This window comes from Cervus canadensis, chromosome 11 (assembly GCF_019320065.1).
Source record: "Cervus canadensis isolate Bull #8, Minnesota chromosome 11, ASM1932006v1, whole genome shotgun sequence".
NCBI classification, from domain to species: domain Eukaryota; kingdom Metazoa; phylum Chordata; class Mammalia; order Artiodactyla; family Cervidae; genus Cervus; species Cervus canadensis.
The window spans coordinates 43887296-43913537 of record NC_057396.1 but is presented as its reverse complement, the minus strand read 5'-3'; the positions used below and the strand labels follow the sequence as shown (position 1 = coordinate 43913537).

At 39.6% G+C, this 26242-nt stretch overlaps 1 protein-coding gene and 1 pseudogene across 2 annotated transcripts; both read left to right on the top strand.

The window, feature by feature from the left end:
- The window catches only part of LOC122449271, a 15705-nt pseudogene extending 5374 nt beyond the window's left edge, over positions 1-10331 (top strand).
- Positions 9471-26242, top strand: LOC122449879 (tripartite motif-containing protein 5-like). 2 transcript variants are annotated; one of them, XM_043481935.1, is made up of 8 exons: positions 9473-9648; positions 17169-17659; positions 18247-18342; positions 19294-19524; positions 23007-23029; positions 24229-24329; positions 24600-24626; positions 24842-26242. In XM_043481935.1, exons 2-8 carry the CDS (start codon positions 17237-17239, stop codon positions 25549-25551), a joined length of 1611 nt encoding a protein of 536 aa, XP_043337870.1. In that variant the 5' UTR covers positions 9473-9648; positions 17169-17236; the 3' UTR covers positions 25552-26242. The 2 variants fall into 2 exon arrangements, with proteins under 2 accessions (XP_043337871.1, XP_043337870.1); XM_043481936.1 differs by lacking the exons at positions 24229-24329; positions 24600-24626; positions 24842-26242 and having other exon boundaries at positions 9471-9648; positions 21716-23023.

Below are 26242 nucleotides of genomic sequence, written 5' to 3'. Positions count from 1 at the left end.
TTGTCCTATCGAGTTTTGCATGGTTTTATATATTCTTTTCTGGTGGTCAGGTATTCCTGTCCATTCTCAGCTGGTGTTCTGCAAGATCTTCTGTGTCTGGAGGTGTATTCCTGATGTATCCATGGAGAGAGATGTGCTTCACATCCACCTATTCCTCTGGCATCTTGGATCTAAGTCTTCTTTTTAGATTCATCTTACTTCATATAGATATTAGCCCTACTACCAGCACATAATTCATCAATGATAATTAATTTAATGACCTGGACTAATATTTTGAGATTTTTTTCTCAAGACTGATATTCATTTCATCTATGTTTATATGCTTTTAGACACCAGACTTCTATAATTCATTGAATCTTTTTAGGCCCAGGTGAAATCACTATTTGTATAGACAAAACCTAGCATAGATCATTCATTGCTCTGAGTATTAATTGGGTTCGTGAAGTTTCTTTTCTTTTATTTCACTCAGTGGGATAGGAGACAGGTCTCTGAAGGAGGACCCCTAACATATTAAGTTCAACCTCATTCTGTGTATTGAATACACATGATCTTTGTAAGTCACTGTCTCCATTTACACATCAGATGAAGGGTTTGCTCTTATACATACAAACACATTGTCATATATTAGGTCGTGATGATGTGGGAAATCATTGTCAGTGCATAGCAAATGATGGCATGGGTACATTGTAAATAATTTAGATAGAGCAGGTCTTTATGATGAGAGACTATGTCAGAAGACAGTTTACTGAACTATAAGAGAGAGTCATATGGATATCAGTGGCAGCATCCAGTGCTGAGAGGAGTGGATATAAAAGCCTAATGGCTTTAAGTGGTTTCAGTCTTTTGATATTTAGAATGTTTCCTGGGCACTGGAAAGAAAAGGCAGGATGGATGGTGCATCCAAGTATCTTATCAGAAAAAGTTTCAAGACAACTTTCCTTTGGTAAAATTTAAATACCAAGAATCACTGCACAGATAAGGATGGAATTTGATATGATATGAATCAAGAACTGATAGTAGAGTGCTTAAAATTATTATGAAATGTCATTTTGGTCAGGTCCCCAGGATCCTTCCCTTGTTTCTCTATATTTTCCTTTGTGTCCTCCATATTTCTTGGCCTGTATTAAATTTATAAGCAGTTATTATCATGTATTTCTACCTTTCTTACTCTGTCCCTTTTATCTTTCCCAATAATGTGAAGATCTGTGAATGAGAGAATCCTCAGAATTCAGGACAGGAGGGGACAAGTTGCCATGGCTTCAGGAAAATTAGTGAACCTACAGGAGAAGTTGACCTGCCCCATTTGCCTTGAGCTTCTGACAGAACCCTTCAGCCTTGACTGTGGCCAAAGCTTCTGTCAAGCCTGCAACACTACAAACAACAAGGAGTCCATGATTGGCCTAGATGGGGAGAGAAGGTGCCCTGTATTCAGAATCAAGTATGGACCTGGGAACCTGTGGCCTCATTGGCATCTGGCCAACATAGTGGAGTGGCTCCGGGAGGTCAAGGAGAGAAATCTGGAGAAGCAAGAGAGAACTCTGTCTGTGCCATGAAGAGAAATTCCTGCTCTTCTGTGAGGAGGATGACAAGGCCATTTGCTGGCTCTGCAAGTGGTCTCAGGAATACTGTGGTCACCACACATTCCTCATGGAGAAGGTTGCCCAGAAGAACCAGGTAAGAGACCAGAATGGAGGAAAGACAAGTCAGAAATGATACTTGAGGGGAAATGTCTACTTTGCACTGGACTTGATTACTTGTTCACCATGAACCTGGGGTTCGTGATCTCTTTTCTTCATATGCTCACTTTCTGATGTCTGAGGGACATTTCAATGCATTCCTCCAATTATATACTAATAACCCTACACACCGCTCAGACAGTAAAGAATCTGCCTGTGATGCAGGAAACCGGATTCCATCCCTGTGTTGGGAAGATCCTCTGGAGATCCTCTGGAGTATTCTTGCCTGGAGAATTCCATGGACAGAGAAGCCTGGCAGGCTATAGTCTGTGGGGTTGCAAAGACTCCACATCAGAGAGTGATCGACACTTAGACACTTCGACCCTGCTCACAGACACTTAGCCAGAAGTAGACATTCATGTACCTTGTGCTAATAGGTGGGGATCTGATGGTCAAGAGAACATTACCCCTTTGAACAGGAGGGTAACTAGGACACTAGGTGGAAGAGATAGAAATTGTTTCCTTGCTACAGGATCAGGTCTCTCCTAGAGCAAAGAGTCTTGGCAAGTGTATGGTGACTTCTATTGCTTGAGTTGTAAAGAACACATAGGCTACCTCATTTTTTCCCCCCAAAGTCACGGATTCTAATTACTGTTCTCAGTTCTGTAAAGTCTATTCTCTTTGGAAAACATCTTCATTTCTCCACCATTTATTTTCTATGGTGATGTTGAGAAAACCCATAACTTGACTCTGATGTGATTCTTTATTCACAGTGGAAACTCCAGGAATTTTTGAAGAGGCTGAGGAGGGAGCAGCAGGAAGCTGAGAAGCTGAGAGCTCAAGTCAAAGGAGAGATTAATACCTGGAAGGTAGGAGGAGGCACTTCCTGAAGGGGTTAGACAGATGTCTGGGAAGGACCTTGGGTTGATCACAAGGAGCTGCCTTCTTCTTTGTTCTCTGACAGTTAGTCATTTGACTAGTCCTCTTCTTCACCATTTCCCTAATAGGAGTGGGTGCTGGATAGGGAATATATCACAAATGAATACAGATATTGGAAGGGAGGTATTCATATAAAGGGACTTTCTGGTGAGGATAACTGTTGAATTTCACATTCCATTCCTGCCATGTTTATTAGTCTTTAACTCTTCCTGGAAGACATCTGGCAATGGCTCATGGTTCTGTCCTCAGTGTTCAGCTTTTTGGCAGAAGAAGGAGGGAGGGGGTCAGGAGTAATGCAGGGAGGCATGAGTATCCTGGACAGATGTGTGATGGCTGAGCTATATTCATGAGGATCCCATTTTGGCTGAGGGTTGGCCTCAGTAATGCAGACTTGAGGCCATTCATTTGAAATGTGATGATGGTAGTGGTTTAGTTACTAAGTTGTGTCTGACTCTTGAGACACTATGGACTGCGTAGCCTGCCAGGCTCATCTGTCCATGGGATTCTTCAGGCAAGAATACTGGAGTGTGTTGACATTTCCTTCCCCAGGGGATCTTCCTGACCCAGGAATAGAATCCAGGTTTCCTGCATTGCAGGCTGATTCTTTACTGACTGAGCTACTAGGGAAGCCTTTGAAAAGTAACAGAGAGAAAAAACAGGAAAAGTCAGTTTCCTCAAGAATTGCTTTCCTCCTCCTCTCTCTCTCATTCCTGAAGAATGAAATACAACATGAGAGAGAAAATATCCAGGCAGATTTTTAAAACCTGAGAGAGATCCTGAACAGTGAGGAGCTGAAGGAATGGCAAAACCTGAAGACTGAGGAGGAGGTTGGTCTGTGTAACCTGGCTGACTCTGAGAATGAGCTGGTCCAGCAGAGCCAATTGGTGAGAGATCTCATCTCAGATGTGGAACATATTTGCAGGCACCAAAAAACGAGATGCTGCAAGTAAAACTGAGGAAGAAGCCCCTGCATTTGAGACCTGAGAAAAATGAAGACAAAATTTCCATATCTTCTGTGTTACTGTGTTCTTTCTGGTGTTGTCACTAAGGTTGCTTTGTGCCCTGCAGCCCCCTTCCCTCATAGCTCCATGGGTAAAGAATCCTCCTGCAATGCAGAAGAACCCGGTTCAATTTCTGGGTTGGGAAGATCCGCTGGAGAAGGGATAGGGTACCCACTCCAGTATTCTTGGGCTTCCCTTGTGGCTCAGCTGGTAAAGAATCTGCCTGCAATGCGAGGGTCCTGGGTTCAATTCCTGGGTTGGGAAGATCCCCTGGAGAAGGGAAAGACTACCCACTCCAGTATTCTGGCCTGGAGAATTCCATGGGCTGTGTAGTCCATGGGGTTGCAAAGAGTCAGACACGACTGAGAGACTTTCACTCTTACTCTCATGCAACTCAGGTTCCCATACTTAGTAGATGCTTGACTTAGGGGAAAGTTGAATCTTCTTTACCTGCCAAAGACCTAGAATTGGAGACAATTCCCTTACATTTCAATTTTCCCCTGAGTATAAAGAGAGCCGGTATTTTTTGTATACATTTCCAGAAACAGACTTGGATTTTAAGGAATAGTTTGGCCTTGCTGCAAATCATTGATCCATTTGGTCACATACTCAAGAAGCCAGAACAGAAAGACAGCATCTTTGTGTTTGTATTTGCACACCTACATGGCAGCATTAAGAGCTTTACCAGCACATGCAATTCAGACCACTCTTCATTTAGTATTCATAATGTCGTCTTTTCCTGGGGTTTGTAATTATTCCCAGGGATCATGAAATCTCAGGGTATTCTGATGCCCACCCTTTTGCGGAGCAGCCTTTGAAGGCATGGGGCTCTTGACACACACTAATATGTCTCAAACACCTGGGAGTCAGGTTCTGAAAGCCTGAGTGGAAGTTTTATACCCGGAGTATCTTATTTCAAGAACTGTTTTTACATATTAGCAGTGTGACCTAGAATAACATCCTTAACTGTTCTGTTTATTTTGTTAATATAATCATGATATAAACTGTGCCATACATAATATTGTCAGATGAAAATGATATTTTCTCCTTGGAAAGACCCTGATTCTGGGAAAGATTGAGGGTGGGAGGAGAAGGGGATGACAGAGGATGAGATGACTAGATGTCATCACTGACTCAATGGACATGAGTTTGAACAAACTCTGGAAGATGGTAAAGGACAGGGAAGCCTGGTATGCTGGAGTCCATAGAATCATAGAGTCGGACATGATTGAGCGACTGAACAACAACAAAATGATACTAACTGAGAAGCATCTAAATGTCTCAATAATAAATATTTGACCTATTGAATACCAAAAAAATATAAACTGTGTCAGTGTCTCATTAAACAGGTTTGTGCTTTCAGGGACACAAAGATTCTTTTTTCTGATGCATCATTTTGCAGATCCTAGATCACCTTTATGCTGCTGTCAAGACGATTCCAGCTCTGCCTGTCATAGAAAAGCATGTGTGCCTATGCGTGCGTGTCTCTTTGTGTTTGTGGGATTACAGTTTCATTATAATTCCAGTATTGGTATATACTTGCTCTTATTAAGTAAACAGATTCTTTACCAACTGGGCCACTGCTGCTGCTGCTAGAGAAGCCCTATTAAGTAAACTAGATTCTATGAGATTCAGGATCTTATTGGTAAAAAATATATATATATAGAATTTACCTAATTAGCATTGCGTCTATTAAACAATGCAACGTTTGTAATAACTTCTGTAACTTCTAGGTCAGAAGTGGTGCTCTATATAATGTTTATTCATTTTCTGCTTCCCTCTCACTGTGACTAAAAGAAGTCATTTTCAGAATAAATATTAGCTTATATTCAACATTATAACCCTTTCTAATTTTAGAAACAGAATACATTGATGAAAGAATTACAATTTTATTTAAATTTTACCTAACTGTAAAATAAATGTTTCTGGATAGTGCCTTATTTAATTTTTTCAAAAAATTGTACAATAATTCTATTTCTTTAAATTCAAATTTCAATTTAGGCTCTGTTTGCCCCAAATTTACCATTTACAGTGATACATTAAGACTCAGAAGTATAATTGTGAGATTTCTTAAAACTGATTTAGGCAGGTATTTGTATGTCCTGGTCAGCCTTACTTTTTTAATGAGTTAAAAGTTCTCAGGAATGAAGGAAAAAGTATGATATCTTCCTTCAGTGAGATAAGAGGAGAATTACTTCTGCAGTGGATGTTCATTCAGGGCTTGGTGGGATCCCCATGTCTTTTGGAATTTTTAATCCATATGCAGTCAAAGTTAATTTTTTAAAAAAGTGGATCCAGTGTATTTTCTCTTATCCGTACTTGTCCCTAAGAATTCTCAACTTCCTACCTTTGGATGAACTTTGATTTGACAAGGGTTTCCAAGGAGGAATTTTTCCAGTTTTTGTGTCTGTGTGTGTATGCACACATCCATGTCTTAGCACTCACCCTTGCAAACAAGGGACAATTGGTCTTTTAAATACTTCTTTTGATCTCTGCCTTCCTGTCTTCCCATTGCTACAATGACTGGGGCTCTGACTCACTAGGAAAATTCTGTACTCTTGAATTATTGACAAATGACTCTCCAGGATCACTGATGCTGTTTCATTTACTAGAATGCCCAGTTCTCCAGTTCAGGAGGAAGTACCTAGTTATGAGAAACTGAGGAGCTGGATTTTTGTATCCAACAGAAAAGATCTGCACACAGAGGGGCATTCACTTTTAATAGGGACTCCTGCGTTTCCCTGGCAGCTCAGCTGGTAAAGAATCCACCTGCAATGCAGGAGACCTTGGTTCGATTGGGAAGATCCCCCAGGGAAGGGAATGGCTACCCACTCTAGTATTCTGGCCTGGAGAATTCCATGGACAGAGAAGCCTGGCAGGCTACAGTCCATGAGGTTGCAAAGAGTCAGACATGAATGAGTGACGTTCACTGGCCCCAGAAGTGAAGCCCTTTCCTGAAAAGAATATGACACTTACAAGTTTTTCCCAGTCACATGTTCTTTTCTTGGTTAAAGGCTGAAGAAGGTGTCCTGGAAGCTCCTCAGTCACTGGCGCTGGGAAAACTGTATAACTGCGCACATGAGGACGAAAACCGGACGTTTCCTCCCACCAGATACAAAGGCAAACTCAAGATAGATTAAAGGCCTAAATGCAAGTCCTGTAACCGTAAGGCTCAAAGAAGAGAACATAATTAGATGTTTCATATAAATCACAGCAATATATTTTTGTATTTATATCCAAAGGCAAAGGAATAAAAACAGAAGTAAACAAATAGGACTGAATTAAAACCATTTACACAGTGAAAGAAACATTTGACAAAATGAAGACCTACTGAATGGAAGAAAATTTGCAACTGAGATGAATAACACCAGGTTAATTGTCGGGAGCCGCCGGGGTGCCCCCAAACCGTGACAAGGTCATCGGAAGAGAGAGGGACCTGCAGGGCAGCTCTACCTCACACGGGGCTGCCCCGGGGGCCCAGTTTAAGCCGCTGGGATGAGAAAGGAATCTGCAAGGCAGCTCTTCCCCTCAAGGTTGTCCTGGGGGCCCGGTATGTCCCTTTCCTCCTCTGTCTTACTGTTGTTGGGCTTTCTATTAATTTTTGGAAATATAATATATAGTAATAAGGCCTCCCTGGAAAAGTCTAAGCCTTTTTGGAAATGTTCATAATTGCTCTGGCTCAGGACACGACCATAAACATCAAGTCAAAAAACAAAAGGCCATAGGTTTAGTTCGGCTGCTTGCTTAAAAGATTATAATGTGAAAAAAAAAAAAAAAGATTATAATGTTCTAGAATAGAAAAGAGTAGAGGCATTTAGATTTAGAAGTAGATGTACCGCTTCAGTTTACTTGCTCCTCGGTTGAGAGGGTTTTCATTATTGCTATTTCCTTGCTGCTATTTGTTCATTGTTTTCCTTTCTTTAAACAACATGAGATTATGGGTATTTTTGTAGAGTTAGGAAATGGGATACATAGGATTTCAATAGAAGATTTATATTAACCAGCTTCACTGCCATTATCTCACTATTAATAGAGGTGTTTTGCTGCTTTAGAGGTATTTTTGCTGTTTAATAGTTAATCACTGTAAACTGAGATTTCGTGGTTTCAGGTAAAGAAAAATATCAGGTTTTTCTCATGGTACTATTCTCAGAAATGTCAAACATGTTGCTGTGACCCTTCCCATGTATTGTTTTATTGTCCAAAGAATTTATACTATACCTGAGATTTGTGGAACATTGTTTTTGTTAGAGTGAGAATGTTAGGCGGCAAGAAGACTATGTACGGGACATTTAAGAATGAACCCTGTAATTGGAAAAGTTCCAGATGAATGCATAGGGGAAAAACATGGGGAAAAAAATATTGACAGAAGCACAAACCAATATCTGATGTAATATGTGGTGACTTAAGGGGGAGGTAACGCTGATTCTGTAAAAACTGAGCTATCCTAAAACTAAAAAAAAGCTACCTCTTCTACGCAACCTTCTGTGTGTGTGTGTCTGTCTGTCTTCTTCCTCGCCGACACCACTCATCCCTTGGGTATTCCTGGTCCTGCTGGGGCTGGACCTCGGCAGTTAATATCCAAAATTTTAAACAATTCATACAATTCGATATCCAAAAAAGAAAAAAAAAAACCCACAAACCCGAAATATCACTGTTTGGCTCATGTCTGGAAATTGCTGCTTATCTGTGTCATTATCTTTATTATAGTTCACCTCTGTCAAGAAAAAACACAGAATTGTTTCTTTACTGTGTTATTCAAGGTACTTCAGCGAGACATAATATCTATTTATATATCTATTTTTATCATGAATATTTATTTGAAGATTCTTTCATGTAAGGAATTGGCTCACATAATTACAAACCCTGAGAAATTCCAGTCCTGCCGTCTACAAGCTAGAAATCTAGGTAACTCAGTCCAAGTTCGAAGCTTGGGGCCACAGTACAGTCTAGTCTAAACGCAATAGAAGAGCTGCATCTCAGCTCAAGTAGGCAGGCAGGAACAGGAAGAACAAATTCTTCCTTCTTCCACATGTTTGTGCTTTCCATATTCCTCAACAAATTGAATGATGATGCTCACCCACCCTGGAAAAAGCAAACTACTTTACTGAGTCCACAGACCTAATTCTAATCTCATCTGGAAACGACACCCACACAGACACATCTAGAAACAGTCTGACACAAACGACCAGTTGGTGTTAACACACAAAGTTAATTTTACTGCTTCGTTTTATAAGATCCTAAGGATTATATGTTAAATAGTATTAGATGTCATTGTTCAACAAATTACCCTCCTACAGTTTACTCTTTCTCAACCTATTTAGTAAAAGTGTCATTTTGGCCACATGGCATCCAGCTTCTGAATGTCAGCATCAGTGAACAGCCACTCTGTGATCACCTCTCTGACTGACCACCTGAGTGATTGCAGATTTGTTGAGCCATTTCCTCTAACATGACCTAACAGGACAGACTGGCCAGATTCACTCCTTCAGCTGGTGGACACAGGCCAGTAAAGAGCAAGTCAATGCTGTTGCCTCAGGGGAGCCCTCAGTGCGGGTCTTCACTGGGGTAAAGGGGGTACTTACTCCTGCATCTGACAGCTCTTTAGTAAGGAAACAAGACAAGGTGGGTGTGTGAAATTGCACTGCTTGGGAAGCCTGGTTTTCCAAAGGACTGATTATTTTGAAGAGACTTGAGAATAGCATCTCAGAGAAGAGCTGAGATAGGAATAAAAGGCACTCACTGACCTATCAATCGCAGGCACAAAAGCCTCATTACTTTCCAGAGGCCCTATGTGCATGCCTCTTACTGGCCCATAGTTTCTCTTCCTGCCCGAACTCCACCCACTAGGAGTTAACTTTCAGTTTCCTTCAGGCCCCTGGTGAGGCGAGTGAATCCTGAACACATGTGTCCAGGACAAATGCTCACCCTCCTCCAAGGATTGACAACTTCTCCATCCATATCTGAGGATAACTAAGTGGTTTGTGGAACGCAGAATTTGAAAGATACACAAGAAGCAAATGGAATCTGCTTAGGTGAGTTTTATTTGTTGGGGTCGGACACGACTGAAGTGACTTGGCAGCAGCAGCAGCAGCAAGCTGTTCTAAGCTGGGGAAAGGCCCAGCCTGCAGGCTTCCCGGTTAGAGTGTGGACTGAAGAGCAGTCTGGGGGAGGGGAATTCTTTGGAGAAAGGTGGTTGGAAGAAAAGAAAGGCTTTGTTTGTTCCTTGAAGGGACTGTTTATTTCTGTACGGTGAATCTACCCACAGAGCCTTTGTATTCTGTAAGTATGAATCGAACATACTGAGAACAGCCAGAATTTTTGGCCTTTCAGAGTTAGAAAGTCCCTTCCCTCAATAACAGGTCAAAGGCTGAAGGGTCTTCCAGTCCTGATATTTTATTTTCTATCAGTGTAGAAATACAATATTTCTGCATGGCTCTATAGATCATTTCTCATTCCCTAGGCTTGCCTGTGCTCAGAAGTCAGATGCTGTGACATCTGGCAGGCTCTGCAGCCTCTCATGAATTCTCTTGTCCAGACACAGGGAAATGCTACACTTCCTTACATCCCTAACCTGCTCATGCTTCTCCTTCAGCGGGATGTGCCACCCAGAAGCAGCTCAGCTGAGAGATTGGGGCAAGTAGAAAAACTACTTGGGGCAAGTAGAAAAATTGGGAAAAACTTCCAGAAGTGCCATCTGGAAGCATCTAACTTCTAGTAACAGTGACATCTAACTTTAAGTTTTAAAGACGTGTTACTTGATTGTTACTAAGGATATCAAAGATGTTAGAGAAGTATTCTTATACCACATCATGAGACTTAACCAGGAAAGTTAAGTTAGAGGAACCACTGTGTTTATCTCCCTTCCTCTTTCCTATAGAAGTTACAGCTGTACCCACTGTACTCAAGGCACAGAAATGGAAGTCAAATCTCTTTTCTCACCATGACTTCTTTTCTCTTGACCAAATCTTTTTTGGACATTATCATCTCTGCTACAAATTCCTTGTCACCCTCTCAGCCACAGCCAGTGTTAGAAACATCTTCTGAATTCACACAGTGAACCTCTGTCATGTGCCAGAGCCTGCCGGCAAACGAACTGGTCGAGATCGCAATTACCAGAGTACCTAGGAAATAAGACTCAGAAAGATGGGTTGAGAGGGACGGAGTCAGCTTGCGTCTGATTCCGACAACTTTATTGAAGAATACCACACCTATATTTATGCTAACAGGAGTTACTAAGAATAGATCGAGGGTTTGCATACATGCAGAGCTACAGGCACAGATGTTTTAAATTCCTACACTTAAGATCAGTAAAGTATTACCCTAGCGCCCAACATGATTAAGATCAATAGAACTAGATAGAAAACAGGCTTCATCAATAGAACATTAACTAGATAGAAAACAGGCTTCAAGCATGGCGAGTTTGTCAGCACCAGGAAAACAGGCGAAAGGTCACCGGGGTGTTTTTTCCCTGAAGGAGACAAATGCCAGTCTATACTTTAACAAGAAGGGGTGGCAGGACAAAGAGAGACCCTTTGTTCTCTCTTAGGGCCGTAAGGGGCCTGTACGTTCAGGCCGGCTCCCTGCAGCCATGGTAATTACTACATGATTTTCAAATAGAATTGTTACTTTAATGCTTCAGGTTTTATTTTGCAAGTGTTATAAGTAGTTTATACTGTATAATAGTAGAAAACTGTCTAGCACATAAAACAAAGCACAATTTCACTTTCCGATTTGATTTACAAAAATGATGGTTTCCCATCTAACATCAAGAATTTGTGGCTCTATCATATTTAGAGAAACAGCTTTATTGCAGTCACAGAAGAAGAAAGTTCTGCTTATAAATTTCCTGTTTGGACTTCTACTTAACTATTGTAGTTTTATGTCCTTTTTTGTGGATCTATAGTTGTTACCTCTGAGATATTGTGAGTTTGTATTTTCATGAGCTCAAATGTCAGATGACCAACCTGTAAGGTGCAATCACCTGAAGTTTTTATCAAGCAGATGTGATTCATGTTCCCTCATCTACCTTCCTGCTTGTTGGGGAGACATGGGGTCACTGTTTAGATAGTGGTGAGGTATCATTCTTCATATGAGAACTAGTTTCTTCTGTGTCTGGTGATCACTGCTTTGACATTAACTCTTAGCTCTGCAGAGAAAATAAATTCTGCCACCCCATGTCTGAATGCATGTTCTGATCCTCCCTTCTCAATAGGTTCTTGATGCATCTGAGCATTGGTTGGATCTTGAATGCACTGAGATATAACTGGAGGCCCCTCACCAGATTTGGATCACAGTTTTAGTCTTAGATTTGAATAATGTTAACCTCTGATCTTATTCATCAGAGAGTGATCTGGGGCACTTGATCTTTGCAGTCAGGGGCAAAGTGCGTATTTTCGGTATCTGTAACATTAGCTGGGTTCACCTTCAGCCTTATCTTTTTTAAAAAATGTATTTATTTATATAATCATTGGAGGCTAATTACTTTACAATTTTGTGGTGGATTTTGCCATACATCAACATAAGTCAGTCACAGGTGCACATGTGTCCCCCCATTCTGAACCCCCCTTCCACCTGCCTCCCCACCCCATCCAGAGGGATGTCTGTCTTGCATATAGAGTGGTTACTGTCTTTCTAAATTCCATATATATGTGTTAATATACTGTATCGGTGTTTCTCTTTCTGACTTACTCCACCTCATTAGAACTGACTCAAATGCATTCTTTTTTGTAGCTGAGTAATATTCCATTGTGTATATGTACCACAGCTTCCTTATCCGTTCGTCTGCCGATGGACATCTAGGTTGCTTCCATGTCCTAGCTATTGTAAACAGTGCTGCAATGAACATTGGGGTACATGTGTCTCTTTCAATTCTGGTTTCCTCCGTGTGTATGCCCAGCAGTGGGATTGCTGGGTCGTATGGCAGTTCTATTTCCATTTTTTTAAGGAATCTCCACACTGTTCTCCATAGGGGTTATACTAGTTTGCATTTCCACCAACCACGTAAGAGGGTTCCCTTTTCTCCACACCCTCTCCAGCATTTATGGTTTGTAGACTTTTTGATTCAGCCTCATCTTTATCAGGATCCTTCATGTAGGATGAACATGGCGCAGCTGGAGATTTTCAGTAAGTCTCAGTTGAACTCTGTGCAGGCTGTATAGCTTTCATTCCCTTGTTCAGAGCGAACAGAGATTATTAGCTGTCTCACACTGGAGATCTTTGTTTTGACATCAAACTTTGGCAACCATTAAGACAGGAATATCACTTGAGATCTTCCCTTTCTTGTTTGTTGCTTCATAGTCCCCTTTGCCTGGAACCTCTGATAGACCCTCTGAGTTTGGACTATGGCCACAGGGCTATAGTGAGTCCAGGTTGAAGAATGAGCATCATTGGGCTACTGCTCTGCAATACTCCCACCAACTGACCACAAGCAGTGGTTTCCAATCTGAATCACCAATCCTACCCATACAACCTCATAAAATATAAACTGCCAGGTTGGCTAAACTTAGCTGGGAGTTACAGGACAGGAGAACTAGCATTGGGCACAGCTGCTTTAGTTGAGCTCTCAGAGATGTTCCTTACAGGAAGGACATTATCCCTGTCATCTCAACTTTGTAAGGAACCATGCTAGATGGATGTGTGTGAGTCCACCACAGGTGAGATAAGCCTAGTTCTGTAAAGATCTGAACTCTTTGTAAATGATCATGAGCACAACTTCTAGGGACCTAAAACAGACATATTTGACAGAAGACTCACAATTCCCTTGTGAAAAATGAGATGTATGTTCATCAGTCATCATTTAAGTTCCATGCAAAGTCTTTCTAGCCCAAATGCACTTCATACATCAGGTTAGTTTTGCTGTCAACAATGTGGTCATGAAAGGCTGCTGACTTTCCACTTTGTTGCAATCCAGTAGGTTTCCGGAAACACAAAACACATGCAACAAAAACAGCAGCAACAACAACAAAAAACCTTAGGAACAAAAAGGACAATGTGATCTTTACAGGAGGAAAATGTCCAGGACTGATATTAACCCTTTTCCCCACATGTCTAATTCAACTCCCAGTTCTGTCCTTTACCTCCTCTCTTTTCTCACTCTGACCTGCTGCCCAGAATTTCCTTCATCATCTTGTCCCTCAAGCTATCACCGTCTCTACCCTGAGCAGCTGCCTCCTACCTGATCTTCCCAATTCCACGCTGGGTCCATTCAACATCTCACAACCCAAGGCACAGCTTGTCATGCCCCTACTCTTCTCTGATGGGAAAACACTGATAGCTTCTCCTGACTCTCAGAAATGGGTCCCCAAATGTTAAATAATTTGGGAAGTGTCATAGTTAACGTCACTGCAGCCTCTTGTAATACAAGCCTAGCAGTCTTTTGTATACAGCCACACTGGCCTTTTAAAACTCATACAAGATGATATGTCTTCCACAAACAGGTCATTTCCTTCACCTAATACACACTTTTTCTCTTTCTCTTTTAATATCTCCTTCATCTTCTTCAGTTTTCAGTTCAATCCTTATGTTTTTAAGTTGGAAGTTTTGGATAATTCCATATTTCCCCCCAGTCTTTGACTTCTGAACAACACATATGTCTCTTTAGTAATGTTTTCTCTATCTCTTTATATATATATATATGTATATATATACAAGTGTTAGTTGTTCAGTTGTGTCTGACTCTTTACATCCCCATGGACTGTAACCTGCCTAGCTTCTCTGAACACGGAATTCTTCAGGCAAGAATACTGGAGTGGGTTGCCATTCTCTTCTCCAGGGGATCTTCCTGATCCAGGGATTGAAACTGGGTCTACTGCATTGTGCATAGATTCTTAACTATCTGAGACACTAGGGAAGCCTAATATATACATATATATATATATATATATATATATATATATAACTGAATTTTAATGTACTATTACTTTCCAAGTGAATAGTAAGCCCATTCATTGTAGTTTAAACTCTATGTTTCCACTTTCTATGTATGGATATTTGTCCAATTGACAATACACAATTTTTTGTCAATAATTAGTTGAATGATCTTGGCTAATATTTTGAGAATATTTTTCTCAAAAGCAACATTAATTTCATCTGTGTTTCTATTTTTTTATGTATCTGACTCATGTGATCCTATGAATCTATTTGCACCATCTTGCTCCTCACCATCCTCATACTTTCATGTTATTAATCTCCTATCAATGTCCTTGGTTGGCATGTTTCTGGACGAAAATGAAATCAATATTTACACACTTGAGACTACCCAGGACCTCTTAGCTTGTCTAGGTCTCCTTACTTCTACACCCTCATTGCCTTGGTATTAATTGGGCCCATGAGTCACCTGTTTGTCTTTGACTAACTCAGTGGGTTAGGAGGCCTCTCAAGGAGGACTCTGAATTCCCATTCTGTGTATTAATGATATATGATTTTTGCAGGTCATTATCTTTATTTTCACATCTGATAAAGGATTTTTTTTTTTTTTTACTATATACACAAACCTATTGTCATATATTATGGCATGCTAATAAGGGAAATCACTGTAAATATTCAACAAATGGTGGTAAGAGTTATACTATAATAAGTCATCAGAAGGGTCTATGTGATAAAAGAACATGTAAAGAGAGAGTGTACTGAAGTATGAGAGATTCATACTCCAGCCAGAATGGCCATCATTTAAAAGGCTACAAATAATAAATGCTGGAGAGGGTGCAGAGGGAAAGGAATCCTCCTAGACTCTTGGTGGGAGTGTAAATTTTTGCAGCCACTATGGAAAAAATTACGGAGGTTTTTTTTTAAAACAAATAAAATAGAGTTTCTGTATAATCCTATAATCCCACTCCTGGACATATATCCAGATTAAATTCTAATTCAAAAAGGTGCATGCATCACCCCAGTACTCATTGCAGCACTATTTACAATAGCCAAGGCATGGAAGCAGCCTAAATGTCCATCAACATATAAATAAAGAATATATACAATGGAATATTAATCATAAAAAAGGATGAAATAATGTCATTTGCAGCAACATGGATGGACCTAGAGATTATTATATTCAATGAAATAAGACAGAGAAAGAGAAATATTGTGATATCACCTATATTTGGAATCTGAAAAAAAATGACACAAATAAATTTATTTACAAAACGGAAATAGACTCATAGACATAGAAAACAAACTTATGGTTACCAAAGGGGATGGGTAAGGGAAACAAATTAGGAGTTTGGAATTAACATATACAATCTACTCTACTTAAAATGGGTAAATAAGGGTTTCCTATATAGCACAGGTAACTATACTCAATGTCTTATAATAACCTTTAATGGGAAAAGAATATGAAAAAGAATATATATACGTGTGTGTGTATGTGTATATATATACATATATATACACATATATATATGCATGCATGCCCAGTTTCTCAGTTGTGTCCGATTTTTTCAGACTCCATGGACTATTCTGTCAGGCAACAATGCTGGAGTGGGCTGCCATTTCCTACCCCAGAAATGTTCCTGACCCAGCGATCAAACCCACATCTCCTGCATTGGCAGGCAGATTCTTTACCACTGTGCCACCTGGAAAGCCCTATACACACACACACACACACACACACATACACGTGCATATGTATGCATGCTTAGTCACTTCAGTTGTGTCTGACTCTTTGAGACCCTATGGACTATAGCCTGCCAGCTTTCTCTGTCCATGGGATTCTCCAGACAAGAATAATGGCATGGGTTGCCTTGCCCTCCTCCTGAGGATCTTCCCAACCCAGAGACTGAACCCAGAAGCCTATATATATATATAGGCTTCCCTGGTAGTTCAGGTAGTAAAGAATCCGCCTGCAATGCAGGAGACCCTGGTTCAATTCCTGGGTTGGGAAGATTCCCTGGAAGAGGTCATGGAAACCCTCTCCAGTATCCTTGCTTGAAGAATCCCCATGGACAAAGGAGCCTAGCGGGCTACAGTCCATGTGGTCACAGGGTCAGACACGACTGACCAACTAAACACAGCACAGCACAGAATATATATATATATATACACACACACACACACACATATATAATCACTTTGCTGTACACTTAATACTAACACAACAGTCTAAATCGACTATACTTCAATTAAAAAAAAAAAAAAAGAGTGAGTAATACTGATACACCACGAGGAGAGAAGAGCAGGTATAAGAGCCCAAATACTTAAACGCTTTAGGGCTTTTTACATTGAGGGTGTGCTTTTAGCATGGAGGAGAAAAAGCAGGATAGATGGTGGGTCACTCACAGATCTTAGTAAGAAAAGCTCACTAGTTTTTGTTTTGGTAAAGAAAAATAACAATCAACGCATAGATAAGGATAGATGAAATTTGTCATGTGATATGAAATGGAAACAAAATGTTTAGAATTATTATAAAAAATCACTTTACCAGGTCAAGAAGCTCTTTTTTTATGTCTCCACCTTTTATTTTTTATCCTTCAATATTTTGTTCTTGGGTCATCCTTGATTTCTAGATAACAAGTGTCATTTTACTTCTACTGTTCTTACTCTGCACTTTTAATCTTTCCAGTCATTCAGGGATCTGCGAACGAGAGAACTGTCAGAAGTCAAGACAAGAAGGAGCAGTGAGCAACTGCCATGGCTTCAGGAATCCTGATGAACATACAAGAGGAGGTGACCTGCCCTGTTTGCCTGGAGCTTCTGACAGAACCCCTGAGCCTTGACTGTGGCCACACCTTCTGTCAAGCCTGTATCACTGTAAACAACAAGGAATCCATAATTGGCCAAGAGGGGAACAGAAGCTGCCCTGTATGCAGAGTTAGTTTTGAGCCTGGGAACCTGCGGCCTAACAGGCAGGTGGCCAATATAGTGCAGAGGCTCCAAGAGGTTAAGGGGAACCAAGAGGAAGAGCAAAAGAGAAATCTCTGTGCTCACCATGGAGAGAAACTCCAGCTCTTCTGTGAAAAGGATAGGAAGGTCATTTGTTGGCTTTGCGAGCGATCTCAGGCGCACCGAGGTCATGAGACGTTCCTCTTGGAGGAGGTTGCACCAAAGTACCAGGTAAGAGACCAGAATGGAGAAAAAACACAGCAGGAAATGGTACTTGAGGGAAATCTCTACTTTGCATTGGACTTTAATTACCTGGCTACCAGGGACTTGAGGCCTGTGATCCCTTTTCTTCGTATGCCTACCTTCTGACATGTGAAGAAAATTTCTGTGCATTCCACCCAAGTATAAGCAAACAAATGGACTCTTAGGCAAAAGTAGACATTCATGTATCTTGTGCTAGGGCGTGGACATCTGGGGCCAAGAGAAGCTCTCATTACCCTTCTGAACATGATACGTTACTAGGACACTGGGTGGATTGAGGTGTACGTTTTTTTTTTTTTTTTTCTTACAGAATCAAGTTTCTTCCAAAACAAAGAGAACCAGTCTTCTCTTGGTGAGGGGACAGTGTCTCCTATATCTTGAGTCTCAAAGAACACATTCACTATCAAGGTCTTCTCCCAAGTCAGAGATTCTAGTCACTTTCACAGTTTCTGTTAAGTCTATTCTCTTTGGAAATCAGCCTTATTTATCCCATTTATCCAATATAGTGATGCTGAGAAAGCCCATATCTTGACACTGGTGTGATTCTTCTCTCACAGGAAACGCTCCAATCATGTCTGCAGAGGCTGAAGGCAGAGAAACAGGAAGCTGAGAAGTTGGAAATTGAAGTCAGAGAAGAGATGTCTACTTGGAAGGTATGAGAAGACACTTCCTGAGAAAGTTAGACAGGTGCAGGACCTTGGGTTGGTCACAAGGAGCTGCCTTTTTCTTTGCACCATGACAGTTAAGTCATTTGGCTCATCCTTTTCTTCAGCCTTCCTATAATTGGTGTGGTATTAAAAAGGGACCATACCACAAATAAACATAAATACTGGAAGGGGAGTATTTATAGAGAGGGCCTCTCTGATGAGGATGGCTAGGAAATTTCATATTCCATTCTTGTCATGTTTATTAGTCTTCTCAGGGAGATATCTGACAATGGCTCATCGTTCTGCCCTCAGTGTTCAACTTTTTGGGAGAGGGTGGTGGGAGGGGGTCAGGAGTAATGGAGGGAGGCATGGGCATCCTGGACAGATGTGTGAAGGCTGCCCACACCCAGAGATCCCATTTGGCTCTGAGTTGCCTTCAACAGTGCAGACTTGGGACCATTATTTTGAAATATGGTAAAGAGAAAAAAATTATAAACAAAGTCAGCTACCCCAAGTTTTGCTTTTCTCTTTCTATTTCACTTCCTTGTGGGCTCCCCTGATAGTTCAGTTGGTGAAGAATCCGCCTGCAATGCAGGAGACCCCAGTTCAATTCCTGGGTTGGGGAAGATCCCCTGGAGAAGGGATAGGCTACCCACTCCAGTATTCTTGGGCTTCCCTTATGCTCAGCTGGTAAAGAATCCACCCACAATGCGGGAGACCTGGGTTCAATCCCTAGGTTGGGAAGATCCCCTGGAGAAGGGAAAGGCTACCTACTCAAGTATTCTTGCCTAGAGAATTCCATGGACTGTATAGTCCATGGGGTTACAAAGAGTCAGACATGACTGAGAGACTTTCACTCCTTGTGGGAACTTCCCAAGCAGAATAGTTATTTTTCTGGCTCCCAGTCTCAGGCCGATGGCCCAAGTCCCTCTCTCTGTCTTTTTCTCATTCCTGAAGACTCAAATACAAAATGAGATGCAAAGTGTCCAGGAAAACTTTACAAGACTAAGACAAATCCTGGACAGTGAGGAGGTGAAGGAACTGAAAAAACTGAAGGATGAGTTGGAAGTTATTCTCAAAGAGCTGGCAGAATCTGAGAATGATCTGGTCAAAGAGAAGCTGTTGGTGACCAATCTCATCTCAGATGTGGAGCACCATTTGCAAGGGTCAACAATGGAGCTGCTGCAGGTAAGACTTGGAAAGGAACCCCAGCATCTGAGGCATGAGAGAATTAAGTTCCTGTGATCCTTCTGATGCCCTCGCGGAGGTTGCTTTGACTCTGCAATATACCTTCTCTGCATCTATTTCAGAGGTTATAAGAATAACTGAATTATTCAATGTAGGAATAACAAGGAAAAGTTCTATTTTTACTGTTATCAAGCTCATTGCAAACACTTCACTGTCTAGAGAAGACTTATTGTGTTCAGTGATTTTCCATAAGCCCCTGTTTTCTGCAGTCCCGTGCTAAACATTTATCAAGTACCTTTTCATGATTCAGATTATCACAGACAAATTAACTTCAGATTCCAAGAAGGTTTTTTTCCTCAATGTGTTGAGATTGTCTATCTTTTTTCTGTTTTTGAAGACAGTTTATGAACTGTTATTTCTCTTTAAATACTCAGTATAATTTACCAGCATTGCCATTTCACTCTGGGTTTTTCTTATTGGAAACATTTAAAATATACATATTTTTTTCTTTCTTTTTTACTTGTATTAAGATTATTTTTTGCAGTCCGTTAGTCCTTTATTGTATGTTTTTGTAGGAATCTGTCTATCCTAAGTTGTCTGGTTTGTAAACATAAAGTTAGTTATAACAATTCCTTATTGTACCTTTAATTTCCATAGTACTCAGAGCAAAGCCCCTTTTTGTATTCCAGATTTTGCTCTTTCCAGATCTCCACTTTTTCCCCTACTCCTTTTAGTTATTTTTGTCGATTATGTTAATTTTTTTTCAAAAGTATTATTTCATTGATTTTATTTATTTTATAAATTTTCTTATGCATTTATTTCTGCTCTCACATTTATTGTTTTCTTTGTGTGTTTGTATACACTTTTGCATGTGCATGTGTGCATGTGTAATGTGTGTGTGTATGTGCACTGTTTTTTTACAACTTTTCTTTCTTAGTAGATCACTGATTTGAGAGCATCTTAATAATATAAGCAGCACTGTCTTAGTTTTTTTCCATTCATTTTGATTTAGTGTTTATTTTTATTCAGATAAACTTATTTTCATATTTCCTATGCAATTTCTTTTTGTTAAAACGTAAATATTTGAAGGTTTATTGTTAATTAGTAATATTTGGTGATTTTTGAATTTTACTTCTGCTGTAGATTTCAAATTTAATTCAATTGTAATCAGAGAATATATATTTTATTCCTTTAAACTTTTAAATTCACTGATAATTGTTTATGGTCTCAGATATTGTAGGTCCAGAAAAATTTACATTATGAAAAGATTGTGTATTTTGCATTCATTGGGTGAAATGGTCTATAGATGTCAGGTCAAGTTGGTAGATTGTATTGTCCATGTCTTCTATAATTGGGTGGTTTCCATATAAACTGTTCTCTCATTATTGAGAGTGAGTTGAAATCTGCAACTGCTATTGTTAAATTCTGCATTTTTCCTTTTAATTTTGCTTGGTGAATTTTAAATCTCTATTGTTAGGTGTATGCACATGTATAATTGGTTTATCTTTTTGATGTACTAAACCTTTTATCATTATAAAACTATCCTCTCATTCGTTCATAATTTTTATTGTTTTAAAGTCAATTTTTTTCTCATAATAGTATAAAAATTTGAAATCATTAGAGCTTGCATGATCTATAGTTTTTCTCTTTTTACATTTGCACCCACTCCACTGTTCTTGCCTGGAGAATCCCAGGGACAGGGGAGCCTGGTGGGCTTCCATCTATGGGGTCACACAGAGTCAGACACGACTGAAGCGACTTAGCAGCAGCAGCAGCAGCATTTGTATCTTTAAATCTAAAATACATCTCTTATAAATGACAATCACTAATTCTGCCCTTTTTATCCCATCCAACAATCTCTAACTTTTTAGTTGGGGTATTAAGATGATAGCTTTAATACAAATACTGATTAGCTGTATTTAAACTTCACTATTTGCTTTCTACTTGGCTGTTGTAGTTTTCATTCTTCTCTTTCTTCTTAACTAGCTTCTTTTGTGTTAAACAAATATTCCTGGTATAAAATTTTAAGCTTTCCTATTTTTAACTGTATTTAAAAAAAATTTTTTCCCCCCTGTGGTTTGCTTTAGTGACTACAGTGTTTCCTATCCTACCATGATCTACTTCACACTAAAACTAATTTATTTTCAGTAAATACAGAACCTTCCTGTAACATTGCTTCATTTCTTCCCAGCAACAACACAATGATGATTTTAATATGGACACCTGATTGTATGTAAACTAATAACTGCAGGCTTCTGAACTTTTGGTTACACTGGAAGGGGAAGCTCTCTTCTGGAGTTTATATCAGGAGATTCATCTCTTTAAACTGAGAATAAAGTCAGCAGAGGTGGAATGAATAGAATTGGCGAAAGACACAAGCCGGCTTCTGATGACAAGGTTTGGGCTTAAGAATTAGACTTTGAATAAATTTGCAGTTGTCCCCCCACAATCATTTATTTTCTCTCTAATTATTCTAATTTTACTTAACTTTTGTGATATACACAAAAGAGCTTTAACACAGAGAATTTTATCAAAAACTACTGGTTGCTCTTGTTTTTGTTAACATGGAGGAAATAAAGCTTCATGAAAAAGAGATCAGATAAAATGATGTATATCTATTCTAACTAATTAATAAAATAATATATGTGATGATTAAGAAGATCACATGGCTAAAAACTGTTAAGTCATGGACTAAGCAGACTCAGTATAGACTACAATACAGATAAATGCTCTAGTTTTTGGACAGTGACTGAATACATATTGGTAACATGAAAATGGGGTACAAGAGAGGAGACAATCTGATTGATGAATAGTAAGTTACATATTAGACATCCTAAGTTACTGATTCCTGTGGCTTATGTTTAACTGAATATATTAACAAGCATTTAAGAGACAAAGCTGAGTAAAGCTAAGGCGTTAGAAATCAACTGTACTTCTGTGTATGCTGGATTTAAGGGAGTGTGAGATCACTTATAGTGCATAAAATGAAATGAGAGAGACCAAAAAACCACCTACAGTAATATATTTGTTTGCTTGTACTCTCAACAAGTGCAGTATAAATAGCTTGAGGAATATTAGGATTATGAATTCATCTTTGATTCTCCAAAGCCTGGTTTAATGCTTGGCAAATAATAATACATCACTGTACAGTTTTGTTGAATAAATGGAAGAATTGTGAATTATTCAGATCATCTCATGGGTCACCAAACTTACAAGCTTTTTGTTTTTCCCATAAATATGTCTCATCTCCAGATACTAGAAGTCTCCCTCATGCTTCTACAAGGGTCAAAGCCTTTTACCTTTTGGGAAATCTGACATCGCATGTGTCTTCTGGAATGACTGGCTTCACTTGTCTCTACTTTTTGGCTCTTACATTGAGATCATCTTTATTTCCACAATCAAGGGCTGATGGGGATGTGAATAAGCTTGTGAAGTAGGGAGACTTACTACTTTTTGACTCATGTTTTCTCTTTTCTCACTAGGATGTGAATGATATCATGAAAAGGTATGTGTGGGAAACCAGAGATAGTCCATTTATGCTGTGAAAATAACCTAAATCCCTTAAAGTTATCTGATGGCCAATTAGGATAAAACAATGCTCAAGGCAGAAAAATGGAGGATAGTCTTATTTTAAATTTTTGTTCATACATCGGGACTAGATTGTTTTATAAACATTGATAATGGACTGGATTCTATATTAGAGAATATTGATTGTGGGAAGTGCAGAGTTTGGGTCAGTACCAGTATTAAAATACAGTAGCAGATCCCCACGACTTCATAAATTCACACTGTGTGTCAATATGCAACTCAGGTTCCCATATTTAGTAGGTGCTTGACTTGTCATGTGAAGGTTGAGTCTTCTTTTCCTGCCAAGCACCTAGAATTGGAGACAACTCCTTTATATTTTAATTTCTGCTCCCAGAAGAGACAAAGTCCTTGTATATTTTTCTGCTTAAATTTCCAAAAACAGACTTGAATCTCAAGGAATATTTTGGCCCTGGAGCAAACTATTGATCAGGCTTGGTCACATACTCTAGAAACCAGGACAGAAAGATAGAATCATTGTGTCTGAATTTGCACACCTACATGGCAACATCAAGATCTTTGCAAACACGTGAAAGTCAGACTACTCTTTATTATTCATAATGTCTTCTTTTCCAAGGGTTTGTAATTATTCCTAGTGATTGTGAAATCTCAGGGTATTCTGAGAGTCTCTCTATTGGACAGAAGTCTTTGAAGATCTTGGGACTCTAGAGAGTGTTCTCATACCTGGTATGTCTCAAATACCCAGGAGCCAGATTCTTCAACCTCACTTTCTGACTCCTTCCTGGAAACACACATCTGTGCAGGGACTTTTCCACAAATTATGTTTTTTTAGATACCAAAGTTTTGTTTTGTAAAATCCATTGCTTCATATAATTTCATATGATCCCTAGGAGGTGGAGTATGGTGGGTTATTTCATTATAGAAGGAAGACACTCCCCTTCTGACATTTTAAGACCATCCAGGTCACACAGAGGGTACCTGGGAAGGTAGACATGAACACTTTCTTTCTTGCTCCAAGATCAGGCATCCACTCTCTTCTTTCCCAAGGTCTCCAGGAAAGACAATTCAAGCCCGTAAACAGGGTGAAAATATAGCAAGCCAGTGGTTTAGAGGGGAAAAAAAGATCACATTTGTGGGCATCAAATTTGTCTTCCCTAGGAGTGAATCCTTGGCTCTGAAGAAGCCAAAAACTTTCGCCAAGGAACAGAGGAGAGTGTTTCGAGCTCCTGATCTGAGAGAGATACTGCGTGTGTTTAATGGTGAGGAATGGTGTCAGAGGGCTCCTTTGATGGAGGAAAAATGGGTAGGAGGCTCCAATTTCTATGTGTGGATGGAGACAGCAAAGCCCAGACACTATGTGCTAAGGATGTGCTCATATTTATGGGGGGGTGACCGGGGGCTTTGTTCATCCTGTCTTTTGCCAGTTCACTACCTCACCATAGCCATTCCCCTCATCTGGAAGAAAATAGATTTCAGGGCTGACTCTATTGCTTATATTTAATATTGTGATTTTTTTTTTATCATTTCAGAGCTGACAGATGTGCAACGCTACTGGGGTAAGGAGGCATCATAGTATAATCAAGCCACCCTGTTTTCATCATCTTTTAGAATTTTTCATTTTCTAGTAGGTCCCATGTTTTAAGACCCATGTTTTCCCTCTCAACACACGCAAACATATTACTTTTCCAGTCAAGTTATTCTAAAGATCCCTTTCAAAATGTCACAAGAAAACTACATCATTACCCTAACCCAAGCCTATATTTTTCAACAGTTGAGGTGACCCTGACTTCTCCCAGGGGTGCAAATGTTGTCATTTCTCCGGATCAGAGACAAGTGAGATATGCGTCCAATCACCAGGACTTTAATACAGGTCTGAATCATAATTATGAAAATTTTGGTGTTCTGGGCTTCCCAGTTATCACATCAGGGAGACATTACTGGGAGGTAGACGTGTCAGAGAAACGTGCCTGGATCCTGGGGGTATGTGGTGAAAACTGTGAAGATACCATGGCGTTTTCATTCGAAACCAGTCAAAATTATCAAAATGTTTATTCAGAATGTCAACCTCTAAGTTTCAGTTTAACAAATGTTTATTCAGGATATCGACCTAAAAATGGCCGTAGAAAAAATGTTTATTCAGGATATCAACCTATAAATGGCAGTAGTCAAAATGTTTATTCAAGATATCAACCTAAAAATGGCTATTGGGTCATAGGGTTAAAGCATGATTCTGTATATAATGCCTTTGATGAATCTTCCTCCTCACATCCTGTGATTTTAACCCTCTCCCTGAGTGTTTCTCCCCATCGTGTTGGGGTTTTCCTAGACTATGAGGCTCGCACTGTCTTATTTCTCAATGTCACCAACCATGGGTTTCCCATTTATAAATTCTCTTCATGTTCCTTTCCTCAGAGAACAGTTCCATATTTCCATCCTATGCAATGTGAAGCACCCATGACTCTGTGTTCACCAAGCTGTTGAGTCTTCTGACATTCACACTCCCTTCTCTATAGTGCCTCTTACTGTAGGTGCATCTAACACACCTGTGCTTATCTGCAACATTCTTACCCTTTTTCCTTGCTGCCTCTCTTTTTTTTCCATTTGAACATCCTTCATTCATTAAGAGGGTGAACAATTTCCCTTGTGTCATATTTTCCCCAATATCAGGTATGTGTTAGAAAATCTTAATTAATTTTCCTTACCCATGGTAAAATGATGGAGGCCCCATAAAGAAAGAGCAGTATTGATGTAACACCTTTGCCAAATTTTACAATCTCATTTACTCCGCCACTGACTGAGAAAATGAAAGAAAACTTTTCGACAACATTTGTATATTAGACCTAGTATAGGAGTCCTTCACTAAAAAGTGAGTGCTGAGCTGTGTCTCAGTTTATCCATGATGCCCATATTCATTAAGGAATTGAGGGGAAAATATCATAAATGATATGTGCTAAGAATGAAAGTTTTGTGTTCAGAGTGTCTAAATTCAAGCCCTGTCTTTACATATTAGAAGTGTAAACTTGAATAGCATATTTAAGTGATATGTTTATTTCCTTAAAGCAATCTTGTTATAAAATTGTACCATATACAAGATCATTGTGAAAAATGCAACCAAGTGTAAAGCATATAACTGTCTCAATAATAAATATTTTATCTATTAATTACTAAACAA